General features: G+C 38.9%; 1 protein-coding gene across 13 annotated transcripts in view; it reads right to left on the bottom strand.

Annotated features, from left to right (window-relative positions):
- Positions 1–22,373, bottom strand: part of HP1BP3 (heterochromatin protein 1 binding protein 3) — a 39,257-nt gene that overhangs the window by 14,001 nt on the left and 2,883 nt on the right. For 6 of the 13 annotated variants that reach the window (XR_009496851.1, XM_059892917.1, XM_059892898.1 and 3 more), the window contains exons 2-9: positions 20,951–21,005; positions 19,754–19,946; positions 19,207–19,306; positions 16,337–16,490; positions 14,918–15,077; positions 11,792–11,935; positions 9,611–9,691; positions 8,760–8,914 (exon numbers count right to left, since the gene is read on the bottom strand). Coding sequence is in view for 12 of the 13 variants with exons in the window: in XM_059892917.1 (XP_059748900.1) it covers positions 8,760–8,914; positions 9,611–9,691; positions 11,792–11,935; positions 14,918–15,077; positions 16,337–16,490; positions 19,207–19,306; positions 19,754–19,849 (890 nt within the window). In the remaining variant the exon portion in view is untranslated. 13 annotated transcript variants of the gene reach the window in all.

The raw sequence follows: 22,373 nt of genomic DNA, 5'->3' as shown, positions 1-22,373 counted from the left end.
GGACAAATATGATTTATGTCATAACCCAAAACATACTCAAAGTCATTCATCCCATAAATATTTACTGAGTATTTATTATGGTTATGCAGGATTTAACACTTAGATCCAGTCACTAAAGAATTTAAGAGATGATGAAAACATAATAATTATGGCGAAGAATTATACGGGTCAGGGTTGAAGTATGTGCACAGAGCTTTGGGAACACAATCAAAGGAATGATTTAACTGTCAAATGATTTTTCTATTAGTTGCTCTGTAAGTTAGATTCCAACAGAGGATTACATAGCCTGAGTACAACACTGAAACCCTAGACTCTTCTATCAAATTAAATAACTCATCTGAGAAGAATCTTCTTAACCAAGGTTCAAATGCTCTAGGAAATGAGTTATCAGTTAAACTGGTTCCCTTAACATTTTGTTTCCTCAGCAATACCAATCGTTAATCTGATATATACCTTACCCTGGGCCTTTAGAAATCTCAAGAGTTCTCACTCACTCCTACCTTCAGGTATACCATACTTACAGTAAGTGCTTCAAACTTGTCAGGCCCTTTCTCTCTCATCACTGCTGTAAGCTTAGTACGAGCGGCTGTGGCCTCCCTGCTGGGTGGCGCTCTGCTTTGCTCCCATAGTGCACACCACTGTTGGGTCATCAATCTATAAAGGCCTCTTTTATTACGTTACTCAGCTGACAGGCGTCAGCTTCAAAGTCTTTCAAGGCCTGGTCCCACCTCTTGTTAGTCTACTGCCAATCAGACACAGGATTCTTTCCGTTCCCAAAACAGAAAGCCAATTCTTGCCTCCAAATTCTCTCATGAAGCTCCTTTAAGAATGCCTTCACCACTCCATCACCTGATCTAAATTCTACACGTTCTTCTAGAGCCATCTCAATGGGATGGGACACAACTGGATGGGGGCCATTCAAGTCCCATCTCTGTAACTTACTGTTAACTGCCAGGCACAACTCCCTTTTCCAAAAAATTCTACAGGATATATATATATGACAACATTTTGTACATATGACGGTGCTAAGTGTTGCTCTAAATGTTTTACACGTGTAGAATAAACAAGAGACAACAACCACCAGAAGAAACAGGTACTGCTGCTGCCCACACTTTACAGAAAACTAACCAAACTCATCACACGGACAACAGCCTGTCTAACTGAATGACACTATGAGCCATGCCATGTAGTAAAAGACGCTTGCTCCTCGGAAGAAAAGCTATGACCAACCTAGACAGCATATTAAAAAGCAAGAGACATTACTTTGCTGACAAAGGTCCATTCAGTTAGTCAAAGCCATGGCTTTCCCAGTAGTCACATAGGTATGTGAGAGAGCTGGACCATAAAGAAAGCTGAGCTCTGAAGAAGCGATGCTTTTGAACTGTGGTGTTGGAGAAGACTCTTGAGAGTCCCTTGGACTGAAAGGAGATCAAACCAGTCCATCCTAAAGGACATCAATCCAGAATATCCACTGGAAGGACTGATACTGAAACTCCCAATACTTTGGCCACCGGATGCAAGAACTGACTCATTGGAAAAGACCCTGATGCTGGGAAAGACTGAAGGCAGGAGGAGACAGGGACAACAGAGAATGAGATGGCTGGATGGCATCACTGACTTGATGGACATGAGTTTGAGCAAGCTCTAGGAGTTGGTAATGGACAGGGAGGCCTTGCATGCTGAAGTCCATGGGTCGCAGAGCTGGACACGACTGAGCAACTGAACTAAACTGCTCATACTTTACTGAAGGGGAAAAGTTAAGTGACAGAAAAATTAAGTCACTTCTTCAGGATCACACAGTCAGGCAGTGCAAGAACCAGATTATAAACAGGCAGTCTGATTCCAGATTCTGCATTTTTACTATGCTAGGCCTGCACTTTCAGTATGTTAATGACTGTCCAGAAGAGTGGAAAAAGCAAGGTTGTAACCAAAAAATGAAATACAGTTCTGCTTTCACCAGTGCACAGCCAGGTAACCCAGGCTAAGACTTTTATCAGCAAAATTGAGGTAGGAATACATATTTCTTAAGTCTATTTTGAAAATTACAGAAAACAATGTAAACAGAAGTAGTCTTTTTTTTTTTTTTTTTTTTAACATTTTTTAAAGAAGTGCCCACTTTTATTTATTTAAATTATTTGGACGTGCCATGAGGCATGTCAAATCTTAGTTCCCTGACCAGGGATCAAACCTATGCCCTGTGCTTGCTGTGGGAGCCCAGAGTCTTAACCACTGGACCTCCAGGGAAATCCCCAAAAGTGTTTTCAAAAGCCCTGTACAAATTTAAGGAGCTGTTTATATCAAGGTTTTGTTTGGTTTTTTGATTTTTTTAAATAAGATGATTAAACAAGTCTACACTTAGAAATAAAAAAAGAAAGCAATGCACAGAGTGAATGGAAGTTAAGGGAGAGACATTCTGAGTGTCAGGAATCCTGTAAACAAGACAGTTCTATCAATCTGTTAGATCAATTTTCTAAAAATGAATATGACAAAGTTACACCACACACAGGATTAGATATTAAGATTTCTAATGTCATATGGACGAATGAGTGAGTGAGTGAAGTCGCTCAGTCATGTCTGACTCTTTGCGACTCCGTGGACTGTAGCCCACCAGGCTCCTCCGTCCATGGGATTCTCCAGGCAAGAATACTGGAGTGGGTTGCCATCTCCTTCTCCAGGGGATCTTCCCAACCCAGGTATCGAACCCATGTCTCCCTCATTGCAGGCAGACGCTTTAACCTCTGACCCACCAGCCGAATTACCTTTGAAAAACACCTTCTCAGAGGCCAACCCAAAGCCCATGTAAAGCTAACATACCGAGTTTTTCTGTAGGGTTTCAAAAAAAATCATTGTTAAAAAAAACGAGGTGACTTACATGTTTAAGTCACCTTAAGTCACTTTAAACGTAAGAATCATATTTAGTATGGTGTGATGCTCATACTGTAAGAATTATGTTGGAATTTGTGTGTGTGTTCAGTTGCTCAGTCACGTCCGACTCTTTCCAACCTCAAGGACTGTAGCCCGCCAGGTTCGTCTGTCCATGGGATTGTCCAGGTAAGAAAGCTGGAGTGGGCTGCCATTTCCTCCTACAAGGGATCCTCCTGACCCAGGAATCAAACCTGTGTCTCCTGCACTGGCAGGCAGATTCTATACCACTGAGCTATCTGAGAAGTCCTATGTTGGAATTTAGACTAATAATACTAACATTAGCTATTCTAAGTGGTTAACATGTTTGAAGGTTCCTGTTTATCAATGAGGAAACCAAAACACAAAGGAATAACTTTTTCAGAGATATAAAGCTAGAAAATGACAGACTCAGGATTTAAACAAAGGTGTCTGGTTCCAAAGTCTGTGCTCTTTACCACAATGCTCTACAACCTCCAATACATGGTAGCAGAAATTCATGTCTCATTTAATATGCTCCAGGGCGTACATTCCTTGAGTGAAATGGCCAGGTAAAGGGCCCGTATCAGCTCACTCATTCGACTTACATTTACTGAGCATGTACTCTGAGCTAGGCTTGGGGAAAACAGAGGTCAACCATCTAAAAGCCCTGGCTTCAGGAGTCTGACATCTTAATGGGGGTGAGCACGCCATTCCTTCACAAAAAGAATGAACACACAGCACAGTAGCATGGGATGAGTGCTACGGAGAAACTAAGGCAGAGGTGGAGCTCTCCACTCTGGGAGAGGAGGGAAAGGTTGCAAACGTAAGCTGAGTGGTCCCATCGACCAAATGCAATGGGTAGACCATGTGTGGATATTGAGTTGACTTGAAAAAATAAACCATAAAAAAAGTCATTTTGGAGATAGACAACTGAGGACATTTGAACATGGTCTGGGTACCGGATAATGTTTAAGGAATGTTCAGAATTATGTTAGTATCATGATTATGTTCTCTCTACATTTATGTGTATATTTGAAAACTTCCAAAATAAAATGTTTAAAAATAGTAAGATAGTCAATGCAAGCATGTGGAGTCTTACTCAAAGTTTTCAGAGTAAACACTTAAAGGAAGATAAAGAATAAAGTGGATTATGGCAGAAAACCACCCAGGCAAAGGGAACAGCAAGTATGAAGTCTCTGAAGCCAGTAGCAGAGACGAGGAGTAGGAGATTAGGTCGGAGATGCGTTGCAAATGTAGCATGGGCCATCTTAAAGACTCCACCTTTAAACTATCTAACTGTGAGGCAGTTGAGAAGCCACTGGAAGGTTTGAGTAGCAAGATGGTATCACCTAACTTACACTTAAAAAAGTCTCACTCTCATAGCTATGTTAACAACAGACTGAAAGGGAAGGAGTAATAGGAATAGCAGGTTATTGCTCTAACACAGGTAAGAGATGATGGTGGGCTTAGAAAAGATTGACAATAGTGGAGGTAATGAAAAGAGGTCTGTTTATGTATATATATTAAAAACAAAGTCAAAATAACTGTTTAGAGACCAGTATACACCCAAGGTTTTTGACTTCAGAAGCTGGAAAGATGCTATTGCCATTAACTGAGATGCAGGAGGTACGGGAAGTGCAGGGCCTTTCTGGTGGCAGAGGAGGGACAGAACTGGGGAAGAGGGGGATGATCGTGAGTCTGGTTTTGGACACATCCAGTCAGACATACAAGTGGTGACAGCCAATAGGTATTTGTATAAATAAATGCGGGCCAGATTTATGTATCTACTGTACACTATGTACACTAGTGTATCTATGTACATGAATGTTTGTGTAATGCACAAACATACATACATTTATGTATCTATGTACACTAGTATTGTACAGGTGGTATTTAAAGCTTTGAGAATGAAAAGAATTATCCACTCTGAGGCATCATACAATGTCTATCAGACCTGAAGTTGTATCTGAGGGGCATAATCAGGGTTCTAAGAATGACAGGAAGCCTAAGGTCTAACCCTGGGACACTTAGACACTAAGGAGGCAGGTGGGAAATCTGGAATTCTTAGGAGACTGACAAAGAATGAGAGGAAAAATCAGAAAGATGCAGTGTTCTGAAAAGCAAGTGAAGGAAGTGTTTCATGTAGATGGGAGCCATCAACTGGGTCAAATGCTAGTACAGAGACTTGACCAGCAAGTAAGTATGTCAAGGACTACGAACTTATTACTTCTCTGAGTCCCATTTCTTTGGTACTTTATGGATGGTCCTAGAGATTCTCATATTGAGTGAAGGAAGACAGACAGAGAAAGACTAACCGGCCACTCTGAAGACCACTGAGCGCTTTTCTGAACGTGTGGCTTCTGAGCTGAAACCCCAACAATTCTAATTCTATACCTCAGTGATCCAAGGTACAAACACTGGTCCTAAACTACAGCAGGACAATGTGCGTCCAGTACAAAGACTGTCTACAGAAAGGGCTCTGGATTATAAACACAATTTCCCAGAAGTCAACGTAACAAAGACCTTACACAAACATTCAAAACATAAACCCGGTGAATTACAAATTTAAACAAATTAATGTGTCTGCACGAATCCACAAGGACATGTGACAATCTAAATAATCAGTCCAATAATGAAAATAAAAACAAAAATAAATGGTACCTAATTAAACTTAAAAGCTTTCGCACAGCAAAGGAAACCATAAACAAAATGGGAAGAAAACCCTGAGAATGGGAAAAAATATTTGCAAAGAAAGCAACTGACAAGGGATTAATCTCCAAAATACACAAACAGCTCATGCAGTTCAATATAAAAAAAAAAATTTAAAAAAAAAAAAAAAAAAAATGAACTGAAGATCTAAATAGACATTCCTCCAAAGAAGATATATAGGTGGTTAAAAAGCACATGAAAAAATGCTCAACATTATTGATTATTAGAGAAATGAAAATCAAAACTACAATGAGTTAACACCTTACACTGGTCAGAATGGGCATCATCAAAAAAACTACAAACAGTAAATGCTGGAGAGGGTGTGGAGAAAAAGGAACCCCCCTACACTGCTGCTGGGAATGTAAGCTGATACAGCCTCTATAGAGAACAGTATGGAGGGTCCTTAAAAAACTGAAAACAGAGCTACCATATAATCAAGCAATCCCACTTCTGGGGATGTATCTGCAGAATAAAGTAACTGGAAAAGACACGTCTACCTCAATGTTCACTACAGCACTATTCACAATAGCCAAGACATGGAAGCAACCTAAAGGTCTAGCAACAGAGGAATGGATAAAGATGTGGTACATATATACAATGAGATATTCTTCAGCCATAAAAAAGAACAAAATAACACCATTTGCAGCAATATGGATGGACCTAGATTCTCATACTGAGTGAAGTAAGACAAAGACAAATATATGGTTATCACTTATATGTGGAATTAAAAAAAAAGGTTACAAATCAACTTATCTACAAAACTGAAACAGTTAAGATTAGAAAATAAATTTATAGTGGGGGGGGCATAAATTGGAAGCATGGGATTGACACATACACACTGCTGTTGCTGCTAAGTTGCTTCAGTCGTGTCCAACTCTGTGCGACCCCATAGATGCCAGCCCACCAGGCTCCCCCGTCCCTGGGATTCTCCAGGCAAGAACACTGGAGTGGGTTGCCATTTCCTTCTCCAGTGCATGAAACTGAAAAGTGAAAGTGAAGTCGCTCAGTCGTGTCCGACTCTTAGCGACCCCATGGACTGCAGCCCACCAGGCTCCTCTGTCCATGGGATTTTACAGGCAAGAGTACTGGAGTGGGGTGCCATCGCCTTCTCCGATATACACACTACTATGTATGAAATAGATAACTAATAAGGATCTGTTGTGTACCACAGAGAACTCTTTGTAATGGCCTACATGGCAAACAGAAGGGGAGAAATTGGAAACAGTGACATTTTCTTGGGCTCCAAAATCACTGTGGTGACTGCAGCCATGAAATTCAAAGACACTTGCTCCTTGGAAGGAAAGCTATGACAAATCTAGACAGCATGTTAAAAAGCAGAGACATTACTTTGTTGACAAAGGTCCGTCTAGTCAAACCTATGGTTTTTCCATTAGTCATGTACAAATGTGAGAGTTTGACCATAAAGAAGGCTAAGCGCCAAAGAATAGATGCTTTCAAACTGGTGCTGGAGAAGACTCTTGACAGTCCCTTGGACAGCTAGGAGATCAAACCAGTCAGTTCTAAAGGAAATCAGTCCTGAATATTCATTGGAAGGATTGATGCTAACACTGAAGCTCCAATACTTTGGCCACCTGATGCAAAGAGCTAACTCACTGGAAAAGACCCTGATGTTGGGAAAGATTGAAGAGGACAAGGGGGCGTCAGAGGATAAGATGGTTAGATAGTATCACTGACTCAAGAGACATCAATCTGAGCAAACTCCCAGAGACAGTGAAGGACTCTGGCGTGCTACAGTCCATGGGGTTGCAAAGAGTTGGACCTGACTTAGCAGAACAACGTAACAGATTATGTTTGCTGTACACCTGAAACGAACACAACACTGCAAATCAATTACACCCCAATAAAAATTTTTTAAAAGATTTGGAGTTATTAAATTTTCCAAACAGTGGTGACATTACAGTGGCAGTTTTTTAACAAATGAACTACCATAAAAATTCTCTCAGAGTTTTATCTTAAATGTTTGAATGATGAAGATATTATGCTATTTCTATGTAGAAGTGCTACAGAAGCCTGAATTCTCCTATATTCTCGGTTATAACTCTAAATAGAAAATAAATGAGCTACCAACCAGTTCATTCCCGTCAGCATGGCTACTGTCAAAAAACAAAAACAAACAAACAAACAAACACCGGAAAATAAGTGTTGGTGAGGATATGGAGAAATCAAAACTCCTGTGGCCTGACTGATGGTGGAATGTAAAATGGTAATAGTCACTGTGGAGAATGGTGTGGTGGTTCTTCACAAAATTAAAAGTAGGATTATCATATCATCCAGATATTCCACTTCTGGGAATTTGAAAACGGTGTCTCAAAGAGATATTAATACACCAAGGTTAACAGCAGCATTATTTCACAATGGTTAAAATATGAAAGCAACCCAAATGTCCAATGACAGATGAATGGGTAGACAAAATGTGGAGTGTGTGTGTGTACACACACACACACACAAATATTCATTCTTAAAAAGAAAGGAAATTCTGACACATGCAACAATATAGCTGAACTTTAAAGAACATTATGCTAAGTGAAATAAGCCAGTTACAAAATTACTGTATGATTCTATTTGTATGAGGTAGGTACCTACAGTAGTCAAAAACCATAGAGACAGAAAGTAGAATGGTGGTGGCCAGGGGTGCGGGATAAGGGGGAACAGGGGGTTCTTGTTCAGTGGGTACAGTTACAGCTTTATAAGACTGAAAGAATGCTGGAGATGGGTGGCGCAATGGTAGCACATTACTGAAGTGCGTAAGAGCACTAAACACTGTGCTCTTAAAAATGGCTAACAAGGTGCACTTTACATATTATGTGTATTTTATCACAATAAAAAACTGAAAAAATTTAATAATAAGCAGCTGAAAGGACATGGTTTAATGCTGAATATTCTAGCAGTTGACCATGAAAAGTTACTCTATGGTAGTCTTATGAAGGTCAACATGTGGCTTGAGTTTCAAAAAGAAACTACATATGGAGATATGAAAAGGAAAATATCATGGGACAAAAAAAGAAACCCACAATAGAAGGTTTTATTCCTAGCTCACCTAGAAGTAATCTTAAATGAATATTTAATCTCTCTCCTTTCTCATGAAAAAGGGGCTAAGGAAGTAACACAGACATGTGTGCTTTAAAGCCCAGGCCTCTGGCTTTTACCTGATGTCCACTCTAAGTTTGGGATAATACTGAGACACATATTTCCTGATGAGACTGTAGGAAGCTTCTTTAGGTTCACAAAGGCGAGTAAAGGCCAGTGGGAGGATATCCTCCAGTTTTACTTGTGGTTCTGGATCCACTGCAGAGCTCCTGTTCTGAAATGTAATATCAGAAATGATCATCATTACAGGTTTCTGTTCTATTGCTTCTATATTCAACACAAGGGCTTTCCCTAGCTGACTGCCAAATCAACTAGCCAAAAGAAAAACTAACCCTTTTTAGCACATTCAAACAAATCACAGCATTGTGGTGTAATGCCACTGGCGTGGCCATTTCTTTGAGGTAAAAATTTCAAACTGGGACAGTTAAAAATACATATAAAACTGAAAAACAAAGATGTAGAGGAACAGTCATGATTTCAATCACTGACTCAGAGGGAATACTGCATATCTCACAGTTATTGTATACCTTCCATACAACTTTCCGTAAATGAATGCATGTGTCTGGGGGAAGGCTAGGAAGGTAGTACCTGCACTAAAGAAAAACCGCCTCGAGGTGCGGTACTTTTAGGATCTAATGTTGGGTAAAAAAGTACTTGTATGCCTCTTCTAGTTTAAAGGTATTTCACAAAAAAGCAAAAAGCTGTAACTCATACAGCTGCCCATGACTCAATATAGGGCAGTTAGACGCACAGCTTCTGGCTAAACGATAGGAGCAAATGATTACAGCCTCTCCAGGGCTTCACAGAAACGCAGCCCCTGCCTAATGCACAGCAACACTCAGGAACACTGCACCGTTTAGAAGCACCAACAGTGTTACTGCGCTCCGGCAAACTGGTACAGACTTCTTACCTTTCTGTTTCTGGATTTCTGAGGTGGTTTTCTCGATTTCTGGACCACAACAAAACTCCCAGAAGCACCTTTTCCTTTTACCTAAAATAAATTAACTTTAGTTGCAATAACCAGTATTTTTACTTTAAATGATTCTGGTACTCATATTGGTAACTTTAAATTACAGGGCATGGTGATGTAAGAACTAATGTAAAGTGCTGTTAAACTCTTCAGAGAAAAAAGAGTGGATGAGTCAGAAGACTTGGGATTGAACACTCTTTATGGTATCATCTAGCTATTCAATACTAGACAACTCACAAACCCTCTCAGCTTTTGTTTCCTCATCTACGAAGTTGGGGAAGAATGAAAAATGCTATTGTGATAGCAGGTTAAACAGTCTACTACAAGCTTTCAAAAAAAACAGTTCCATGGAAGGGACACAATCTTCTGGGAAAATGAGAAAACCTCTACCAAGGAAGACAGTTCCTTGGCAAAAGTTCAGAGCCTAGTTAATCTCAGGCCACAATGCTTCCCACAGTTTGTCCATTAGAGATTATTACTGCATAAGGGAAAAGTTATCTAATTTTAGACACTGCACATGATAATACGTGCAAGTCTTATCACGTTTCCATAGTTTACAAATCACTGTCATAGAACTTCAGGTTAACCTGAGTCTTCCACTTTGGTTTTACCGACACCACTAGGAATACAGCAATCAAATGCTTTCAGTCTATAAACTTGTTGAAGCATCAAACTGAGGGCCAGCCTATGAGGCAAAATAGGTCACAAACTATATCTTCATGAAGATAAACATGAAGCTAGCTCATAAACTCTGCTGACATACACTATGATACAGGTCTCTGGTTCTAATTATATTGGTTAGATAATTGTTTTTATGCAATGGTTACTTTAAAGGCTATTTAAACGTTAGATTTACAACATTTGAGAAAGCTGGAATATAGGCTCCACAGCAGGAAACTGTTTTCCTCACTGATGGACCACCAAGCACCTGGTACACAGGAGACAACTCAGTAATGTATTTGTGAAATTAAGGACTCATTGAAAGTTCCTAAGACTTTAAATGGCTGAGCGGCACAGAACTCTGTATTAATCAAACCATGCAGAAAGGTTCAGAAAAAAGGCAACAGGACTCTGGGGCTGCAGTGAATTAGATCCTCAGAACCATCTTTGCTGCTACCACGGGACCTCAGGAGTTACTTCATCCCTCTGGACTTCTGAAGAATGTGTAGACAAGAAAGCTCATTCTGGCATTAGTGTCATGATCTTAAGCAATGTGGAGTTTAAAAAAAACAAAAAACAAAAAACTGAGGTAGAGATGATTTACAATATTGTATTGTACAGTTTCAGGTACATAACAGTGACTTATATTTTTACAGATTAAACTCGATTTAAAATTACTGTAAATATTGCCTATATTCATTATGATACACAAAGCATCCTCAAAGCTCTAAGTAGTGTTTTGATGTACTATCCAAACTAATATGGATTGATGCCTGAAATCAATATTGGTTTTAGTATTATTCTCAATTTACTCAAGTTCTGATGCTTCCAAAAGCTTTAACAGATTTAGATACTAGTAAGTTAAGGTAAACCTATTTACAAAGCTAATTTATGATGATCACCAGTCTAGTCACAGAAGTTAGGTTTTAAAACTAACAAACCTAAGACAAGAACTATGATCTTTTTTGGTGCTGCAACAACAGGCCAGCTCAACCCCACTTCTCACCTTGAGCACTACATAATCTTAAGCACAAGCAGCCCCCAAAGGAAAGCCAATTAAAAGTACAGGCAGGGGTTTTCCCTTGTGGTCTGGAGGCTGAGACTCTGTGCTCCCAGTGCAGGGGATCCAGGCTTAATTCCTGGTCAAAGAACTGGATCCCACATGCCTCAACTAAAGATCCTACATGTCACAACTAAGATGTGGTACAGCCAAATAAATAAATACTTAAAAAAAAATTGTACAGGCAGCTAGAAAAAATTTACACTATCATATTGCTTCTGTTCTTTAGAATACTTACTAAAGCTAATTGGCACCAGTGACTTTGTAAAACCAGGTTAAGCATAAGCCCTTCATCATTATGTTAACTTATTTTAACGAACTCACAAAGCACAAAAAGCCTAAATGTTACTATACATGGATTTATAGCTAATATATGCTTATTATAAATAACCATTTAATACCTGTTTGATAACACCTCTATTTAATTCTCTTTTCAGTGCCTGTTTGAGGAGGTAGCCCCTTCTCTCCAGCTCCAAAGAAGGGTACTTATGGATGATGTATTTTCGAATAGCAACCACGGAGGCACCGCTCTTCTGGAAGCATGCCTAGGAAACAGATTATTAAACCATACACATTAATTTAAAATAGCTGTTTTTCATGTGTTTTCTGACATGTATGTTTTCAAAATAAATTATTTTGGAAGTGAACTTGATAATGGATGATAAAATGGCAACAAAGAGTGAATAATATTTCTGGTAACTTCAGTTCATCATGACTGTGGAGAAATACAGAATTAGCAATATTTCTGCAACAATTTTAAATCGTTAAAAAGAGCCAAAGAGAAGATACAACATGTGAACAATGTTCTGTGTTAATGAAAAAGCTTCTCCCACTCTAATACTATTCTGCACCTAGAAGACATCCTCAGCCTGACAGTAAGGAGACCAGGACACTCTACAGTGTGCAGTTCACAGACTTGGCCCATTTTACAGACTTCGGCTCACCAAAACCAGTATTTCTCTGCAGGCTTTGTGTCAATGCTAGCAGATAATATAAGCAAAGACAATCTGAATAAATGGCGTAAAACTGGGTTTACAAATGCAAAGCTTTCAGGGGAGTTTTGGACAACAATGAGAGCGTTCAACTGCTATTTCAAGTGCCCTCTTCCTTTCCCATCCTATTTCTCTATATTTCATCTGACTAATGTCCATGGAAGATTCAAGCAGGTCATTAGGCCACAAAGGTAGCAATTTTTCTTCAAATGCTTTACATTTTGCAATACCCATGCAGGATCTGTTGCCCACCAATTTTGTGTAGCTGTTACCTATAAATTGACCATAGGATTTAGTAATTGTTATTGGATAAAGACTTGGGTGAAAGCTTATATACTGACAGTAAAGAAAAATGTCACAGACAAACGGACCACAAAAGACTATACAACACAAAACAGGTTAATATGGACTGTGTTAATAAGGATCATTTACTTCAAGCAAATGTCTCCAACCTATTACAACCGATTTAAGTTTACTCCTGATCTTACAAGAGAACACAAAGTAAAGAATATCAAGCAGAAAAGAACATTAAGGCTACAACAAACCCCTGCTCTACCAAACTGATAATAAGGTGAAAATAGATACCATCTATTTAATAATGATTTAATTCAGAAAAAGGTATCAGTGATCTGAAATTATAATTTGTTACACTGCATGGAATACACATGATCCACTGGATAAGATCTTACAGAGAAACACAAATGAACATTTTGGTCAACCCAACATCTATCTTTCATTTGTATAAATACGCATAATCATATTTAAACTATTCTTTAGAACTACATATACTGTTTAACTGTTTTATTATTTTAAAATTTTAGCCTCTTCTTCACCTTCACTATAATCCTGCTTCAAACCTAAGCTGAGTAATCACAGCTCAGCCTGCTCAGTAAGTGAAAGTCGCTCAATCCTGTCTGACTCTTTGCTACCCCATGGACTGCTAGCCTCCTCGGCTTATCCCCTGGGGCGGGATTCTCCAGGCAAGAATATTGGAGTGGGTTGCCATGCCCTCCCTCCAGGGGACCTTCCCAACCCAGGGATTGAACCAGGTCTCCCAAATTGCAGGCTGATTCTTTACCTTCTGCGCCACCAGGGAAGCCCAAGAATACTGGAGTGGGTAGCCTTTCCCTTCTCCAGAGGATCTTTCTGACCCAGGAATTGAATTGGGGTCTCCTGAATTGGAGGCAGATTTTTCACCCGCTGAGCTACCAGGGAAACCCAATCACAAAGTGAAATCCTTACAAAAAGGCTACAAAAAAAACAGAGTTCTCACTATAGTCAAGCTATCTAAACCAAGAAAGTTTTCTTAATGAGTTGAGAGTAATCTTGAAGGAATGCAGGGAGAGGGTGGAAGGTAAACTCTTTCCCAGTTTCTATGGCAGTGCTGTCTTCTCAAATTCTAGGCATGACCAGTAGGCTCCGCTTTCCTACCTATATCACTTTCTGTTAAGTTCAACTAAAGCCTTCTCTCCCCAATTCTGATTCAGATCCTAGCAAAAGAAAATCAGAGTCTATGGCCTCTGTTTTAACTACTCTTGTCATGTGATCACGTAAAATAAACACAGCAAAATTAGCCAGAAGAATTCATGCACAAAAAGGCAAGGTCAGATGAGAAGATTCCCTTAAAATAGGAAAACGGTATCTGATGATCACACAAGCTAATGAAAGTCAATGAATTATAGGAAAGTGATAAAGCTATGGAAGGAGGATAGTTTTTCCAAGTATTTTGGAATGACTAGGTGATGAAACCAAGTATTGAGGTTTCTAAAAGTTTCCTGTAAGTTTTCTAAAAGTTTCTAGAAGTTTTCAGGTGTGAAAGATAACCACCTACTAACGTTAGACGTAAGCTCTGAAAATGAACCTAAGGATAGTATGCTACTGCTGTTTACTCGCTCAGTTGTGGCCAATTCTTTTGCAACCCCTTGGACTGTGCCTGCCAGGCTCCTTTCCATGGGATTTCCCAGGCAAGAATACTGGATTGGGTTGCCATTTCCTTCTCCAGGGTATCTTCCTGACCTAGGGATCGAACCCCCATCTCCTGCACTGCAGGTGGATTCTTTAGCGCTGAGCCACTGGGGAAACTGTAAAGATAGTATACGTTTTTAAAATAAAAATTTTCTCGATGTTACTCTGAGTAATAATTAGATTTCATAAAGGCGAGGACTCTGTTTCTCTTATTCTATGCTGTATCACTAGTAGGATTACCTGATACAGAGAAACTAGTCCATAATGGTGTGCTGAATGAATTAACATGTTTAACCTTCAAATAAAAACTACACTTAAACTCAGTTAAAAAAAAAAAAAACTAAAAGCTAAAAATACTTGCTATAGCAAATCTGAGTTGTTAAAAAAATTAACAGTGCTCATCAAACGTGATATTATAAAAACATGAACTTAGCAACGGCTCTCTTCCATTTAGTCTCTTTTAGGAAGCAGAGCAAGGTTTCTGATGTCCGCACAGGAGTATGCCATTTTCAAATACGCAAGACACAAACAGAATAAATCTTTGATGAACTGCTTGAAATAAAAACTTGCCTTAATGGCCTCAGTTAGGATTGCATCCATCTTGGGACGTGGGGAGGAAGCCATCGGTGTTTGTTTCTGGGCCCTGGCTAGCTGGCTGGCAGAAAGGGTAGCCCAGGAAGGTATTGTTTTTTTCACTTTCTTCTCCTTTTCTTTAGACTGATCTTTCTCACTTTAAAACAAAGAATTATTATTATGCAAGATAAACTCTTCAGAAAGAAGTATAAAGTCAGAAAGAAGAAAAGACTGGTGAGAAATAAAAATCAATGTTTTAATTCATTTCCACACTGAAGTGATATGTAAAGTAAGCATTTTACAAAATAAAACATTTTTTAAAAACTGGGCACTTTAAATGAGCCAAAAAGGTGTGTTCTCTCAGGTGCACACAGGAGAGAGAAGTTATATAAACCAGAACTAGCACGAAGGGCCAGTACATAAAAGAAATGAGCATTTAAAAATGCATTCCAGTAACAGCTACAACAGACGCAATTCAGCACAGTGCGAAGAACTCAAGCTCTGAAGTCAGAAAACCTGAGTTTGAGTCTTAGCTCTAACATTTACTAGTTATGTGATCTTAGCAAGTGACCTGAGCCTCAGTCTCCCCATCTTAAAAGAGAAACATGATACAAAATACTTCACAAGGTGCTTCAAGAAATTATGAGATTATGTTTATACAAAGTTTTGTGAATCACAGAGCATTATACAAATTTTACTCTAAGTAATAATAAAAACATCCCATGCACCTAAAATACAGGGTAGCTGCTAAAAATTCCACAAACATCACAAGTACTTATGATACTGGAATGAAGGATTAGAATTCCACCTAAAAGGTATAGTTATTTCTAAGGCATTCTTTATTTTAAAAGTAATTCCTCACTGTTCTCACCAATTATGAAAAGAAAATGCTACCAGCTGTCCTGCAAAAAATAATTTTAATTAAAAAAGAATCACCATTACACTGTACAGGTTATTGAGAGCAAATTCTGCTTTCAGATTCTCAAAGTCACCCTCCAACTGAATACTTCATCAAATATATACAGTTTTAGGTCACTCTAGCAATGTCCTGGTATAGATTAACGCTAACATAAACATGTAAAAATAACTCACGCCTGGCACAGAGGGAGAAATAAAATGATGAAGTATCTCCCAGGTCAGACTTTTAAAGTCACACTACATTTCTTACTGAAAACCGCGTTCTGAAGCCAAGAAGAATGAATTATACATTAGTCAAACCATTGTTCTAACTACTACAAATTCTAATAGGCCATACAACTACATCATAAGCCTATTTCAAAAGATAATTCCCCCAAAATTAAATCTAAATATCATGTATCCAGCATAAATTAACATTATACCACTTAAAAAAAAATCTGATCCATATTCCTTTATATAGTCTTCAATTATAAAAAGCAAGAAGGCTTAAGTCCTTACTCCTTTTTGGTTTCCTCAGAAGGCTTGTTTTCTTCCTTCTCTTCATTCTCAGGTTGCCCCTTTGGCTGCTCTGTCTCACTAGATGTAGCAGGTGGAGTTTCATTCTCTTGTTCCTCTACAGTAGAGATAGATTCTTCTGAACTTACATCTGGTTCTTAAAATAAACCAGTAAATCAGGTGAGTAGAATTGCATCAAGTAAATACATTAGAGCCTGAGTCAATAAAAGGATAAAAGCTCATCTCTTTAAACAGGTTAAGTCAAATGTTCCAAGTAACAGTTGTACTCTAAAATGAATAAATGTCTATGAGTACTGTTTTTTTCCTTCGTATCATTCAAACTGTCTATATAATGGGTTGCCGATCCAAACCATTATGTGAGAAAAGGAAAAGGATCAGGAAATTATACAGCCAGTGAAACTCTTTTATCCCAAATCGAATCTCTTGATTGTTCTACTCCATAATATTAAGGATAAGACTTATAATTAAGAAATTACCCATTTTATAGTTGAATAAGTATTAGTAAGGGAATAAATAATAAAAAATTAAAATGAAATTTTCAAGTCAAATGATTTGGGCAAGGGTAGAAATATGAGTGGGGGAATACTGAGGTCTGCAATTGCCTGTCAGTCTTTTCTCAAGAGGTCTCTTTGAGCAGCTACTATGAAACAGAATCCCAGGAAATGATTAAGCAGAGACTACGAAGGATGTCAGGGGCCAAAATCAGGCAAAAAGAAAAAAAGGATATGCTTGAAGAGTTTGGTCATTTAAATTACGTGAACTCATTACTAGCATAATGAAGACTTCTTTGGGGCCCTCACATAAGTATTTCCTTCTCTAGTGGGTCATCCTGACCCAGTGAGCGAACCCAAGTCTCCTGCATGGGCAGGTGGATTCTGAGCCACCAGTAAAGCTCAAATTTCAGGACAGTCAATTGTAATTTGTAAATCATCCTGGATTATGCTCTTCAACCAGACATGCAGATAAGTCAAAAATTCTCCTACATATGTTCAGCCAAAATCAAGGCTCTAGGATCAGATGTATCTGGATTCAATTTCAGAGCTTCTAATGTTCTAGTTCACATTATCTTGGGGCAAGTTCTTTGACACTTCTGAGTACTCTTACCTCACAGGGTTGTTATAAACATTGTATAAAATGGTTTAGGGAAAACCTGTAGGCCAGCACTTGTATACTGTGATTCCCAGCCTCCTTTGGCCTCTTCTGCTGCTTCTATAGCTGTTTGGCAAATACTAAGGCTAGAACTTTAACAATGGTATCTGGTGATACAGATAACTACAAAATATGTATTTTTTTAATCTTGATGCACCTTTTCCTGCCCTTTGTCTCAACTATTTGGCCTGCCTAACTGTCCCACCAAACTGGCTGTGTAACAACTGTCATGTTTACTGATTTTTCCATTGCCTTACTTTAAAAAATGGAAAAGCTCAGAGTGTATACTGAGCTTTCTCAAATGGTAAAGAATCAGCCTGCAATGCAGGAGAGCTGGGTTCGACCCCTGGGTGGGGACAACTCCCTGGAGACGGGCATGGCAACCCACTCCAGTATTCTTGCCTGGAGAACTCCACAGAATGAGGAGTCTGGCCAGCTACAGTCCATGGGGTCACCAAGAGTCAGACACAATTGGGCGACTAACACTTTCACTGTAACAACAGAGCTACAAATTAAATTTCACCTTATTTTCTCTTAAAAGTTTACAATTTAATAAAGGTTCAGGTGCTCAGCTGATAATGAGTATGTATTACATATGAGACATTATTTCCAACTCATTAAACTATTCTATCTTTTCAGATTTATAAAATTTAAAACATGAGTGAAGTCCAATCATTTTCATATACAAAATACTATATAAAAGGACAGAGATAAGACGGATAAACAGAACTTGTGAAGTCTTTTATTGGTCCTTTATAAATTCTTGGTTGACTTTCTTAATACCTCTTACATCTAAACACTCGTGTATTCTGAAAACTCGTGTTATCAGTGACTTCAGCTGGCTGTTAAATGCGGATTAAGGTAGGCCATCAAGTGGTTTATCCCAGTGCTGGACAAAATAACCTTCCCTCCAACTCACCAGCAACTATTTTTTTAAATATGCTAATTCCCTTGTCTCCTCACTGCCTTAGGCCAGAGTACCCAAGATGCTTATAGTATTCATCTGAGGATACTGAGCCAAAACTCAGGCTTAGCTGCAGCAGAGTATATCTCTGGTGCACCAATGATAAAGGCAACAAAGGTGCATGGTTTATTTTATTCATAATATATGCTGGTCAGCAAATATTCAGTTCTAATAGTTGTAACATGGGCAGCACCATGTGCTCAACCCTGGCAAAGAAGAGAGAGAAAAAGGTCACGAAAAGAACAAGAAAAGCAGTTACACTTGAAGAAAGGAGCACAAATACTCCAGATCGCTAGTTCTACCTTTTTCTTGATTTACTATGTTTCCAGCTCTATCTGGCTACTCTTCTCTCCACCAACACCACGGTTACAAACCAACACTCTAATCACCCATGTGCTCCCTTATGGCCTCCTCATGACTTCCAGTCGAGCCTTCCACCCAGTCTTCCTCCCCATGACACTGTATGCCCAGAAGCTACTACACTTTTGACCATTTCTGTTCTCTCCAACCATCTTTCTATTTTTAATTCTAAGAACATGAAATTTTTGCCTTCTAAAAATCTTCAGAGACAAGATGAAATTCTTTCTTTGCCCAGAGGGTCCAGAAATGACATACCAACTGGTACCACTTCTCTCTCTAAATGCTCCCCACAAACACTTACGTTCAAGGGAATTTATGGGACACTCTAACCTGGAGCAGAAACGCTGGCCTTTTTAAGCTGTCCACTGCTTTACTTTACCTGGCTTTTCTTCTACTCCTTCAGCGAGCTTGCTCTTGGGAGGAGTTTCCCGGGTAGAATTCACAGCTCGACGAATCGGCATGGTGTTATCTTCTACCTTCTAAGAAAAGAAATGGCCATAATCACACATGCAAAAACAATTTATCTCTTCTCTCTTTCTCAAGGGGGGCTAATTAGGTGTCAGAAGATGTAGGAGAATTCTTCAAGTCGACTCCAGGATCTGATGCAAATTACTTTTTAACAAGTTTTTTTGAAATGAAAATATGATTCTTAAGAAGTAGTTCTCAAAATGTTTTATTTTAGCTAGAATTTCAAATGGAAGTAAGTAATTATACTTGATTTGAAATAAATTTAGAAGCTTGGAGGTTTTCTCAGGAGTTTGAGGGATAAGGGAAGATGAAAAGAACTTTGTATCTACTTGATTTTTTTAGATTCATAACCCAGACTCCCCAAAGCAGAGGAAGGAACAGGTACCAAGAAGGACCCAGCAGGGCCTGAAGTCAGGGACTGATCCAAGAGTGAGCTTCAAGAATGTGTCAGCCCCTACCTCACCTAACTTGTCCGCGTGGATCAGCTGAGCTCCTACTATAAGTGGGAGTGCCTTAGGATGGACGAGTTCACCTTGAGACGTATCAGTCGCCATTTAAAATAATTTCTAGGCCCGAGTACAGGTTACACTCTGAAGCCTCTGCTGTTAACCACAAGGATTTTTCCTAATGGTTTCAGTGTGAAGCATCAACCTAAAGCACAGAAAAGACCTGGTGTGAAGATTATAGAAACAAAACTAAACTAAAACGTCTAAATTTAATATACATCCAAAGGGGGGAAAATTCACTATAAAACTTGTAAATGACAGATGACTTGGTCAATTATCATTCAGAAAGATAAAAATTACTATCAAAATACACACTGTGTAAAGCAGCGACTAAGACAAACGCACAAGCCACAGCAGCCGCTGCACCTTCCACATGAACAAAGGCAGCCAGGACAAGAAAGCTCATAAGACCCTAACCCCATCCTGTCTCCTGTTACTATCAGGAGCTTAGAACAGACTACAAGACCCAGAAAAGGTTCATCTATGTTTACTCAAGGATCATTTTACTAAAGAGAGAAATGTTGTTAATGTTCTCAAAGGGGTCAGGAAACTTAACTGCAAACTTAACTCCATCTCCATCAGAGAAGTTATACAAGGACAAAAATACTGCTGAAGAACGTAACAGTCTAAAAGCCTCCAGACTCAGAAAAGCAAATTCAGACCATCACCTAAGAGATTAAGCATGCTTCTAAGACCTTAAGAACAAAATTAAATATTGAAAAATAAAATCTATGTAAGATCACTCAAATTTACCTAATCACTTAATACCCTCTGCTCCCCTTATCTCATCTGAGAATCAAGGACACTTTATAATAAAAATTTCTCAAAAAGAAAAGAAAATGATCAGTCAGGTGTTTAGATCTTTGTGCTAATGAACATTAATGAAGAACTGGGCAAGAGGAGACTACTCATTCAACTTCTGCTTTAGGCTCTAAACTTGTCTAGGAATTTAAGAGCTTTCAATTTGTCAGGTAATAGTTATTAACTGTTACAAAGACTACTTAAAATGCTCATATAGAAATTTATGTCAAAAACTATAAAACACAGAAATAAAAACAGTTGTTTTGGCGGGGCTTTGTGACAACCTAGAGGGGTGGGATGGGGTGGGAGGTGGCAGGGAAGCTCAAGAGGGAGGGGACATATGCATACCTATGGCCGATCCATGATGATGTACGGCAGAAACCAACACAATATTGCAATTATCCTTTAATTAAAAATAAATAAATTTAATAAAAATAAATATACTTGCAAAAAAATTTTTGTTTTCTAATCAAAATGGACTTAAGGGCATTATTTAGGTTTGTGAAAGCTAAAAGTCTACCTTGGAAAAATTTCAATACATAAACTTGCTTATTCATCCAACTAGCACTTACACAGTAATATACTTTCCTTGATTAAAAAAAAAAAACACAAATCTGATAATTCTACAGGTAAATACCATTCATAAGCACAATTTCACCATCAGGTTATTCTTGGTAAAGTGATACTGCTAATTCATCTTTCTTAACCCACGATAATACTAGCTAGGCTGAAAATGATACTGAGAAATTAACAAAACCTTCAAGAGTCTCTTTTCATAGAACATCTTTTAAAAGAATATATGTTCTCTCTGTAAATAAAACACTAAAAAAATATCAAAACATTTCCAGTCAACTCTATATTTACCAATTGCTCAAAATTAAAACAAATTTTAGGGAGTGGGGGTGCAAAGAAATTATTCTCAATGCCAAAATGATAAAATTGACCAAAACCAGGGCAACAAGTACATGGCCCATCGACACCCGACATCATTGACCCGAGGACAAGAATATCAGTTTAAATTAGGTCTGGTAAGTATGCCCAGGTTGGAATAACTGAAAAATAAGTTGCTTTGCCAAGCTTCCTGAATGCACCCACCACAGTAACAGATCCTGACACTCTCCTGCTTAAACCTCCCCATCACTCTCCTCTCTTGAGTCCAGACACACAGACCTTCTGGTCCTCAGTGTGTGTTCTGCACATGCTGTGTTCTCACTCTGACATTCTTTCCCTGGATATTTCAATCAGGTTCAGCACAGTGTCCCCCTCAGAAAGCCCTCCTATCCTTCTTTTTCTTCTTCAGGTTTCTTCACAGCATTTAACACCACTTATAACTCAATATACGTCTATTTGCTTGTTTATTATGTGTCTCTCCCAGCAGAATGTAAGTACTACAAGGGCTAGAACTAATTCATCACTGCATCCCCAGTACCTAGAAGCATGCCCAACATACAGTGGGTGCAGCATAAATACTGGGGGGAGGGCTTCCTTGGTGGTCCAGTGGTTAAGAATCTGCCCTGCAATGCAAGGACACTGGTTCAATCCCTGGTCCTAGAAGATCCCACATGCTGCAGGGCAACTAAGCCACGACTACTGAGTCCACATGCCTAGAACTGGCGCTCCGCAACAAGAGAAGTCACCACCATGAGAAAGCCCGCACCCGGCAACAAAAATCCTGTGCGGCCAAAAATAAAATAAATTAAAAAACAAACAAACCAACCAACCGCAGGGCAAATGTTGAATGAACAATGACACCTGGCAGTACTTATTTCTA

Source organism: Bos taurus, chromosome 2, assembly GCF_002263795.3.
Source record: "Bos taurus isolate L1 Dominette 01449 registration number 42190680 breed Hereford chromosome 2, ARS-UCD2.0, whole genome shotgun sequence".
Classification (NCBI taxonomy): Eukaryota; Metazoa; Chordata; class Mammalia; order Artiodactyla; family Bovidae; genus Bos; species Bos taurus.
The sequence above is the reverse complement of the archived record's forward strand: the minus strand, read 5'-3'. Positions and strand labels throughout refer to the sequence as shown.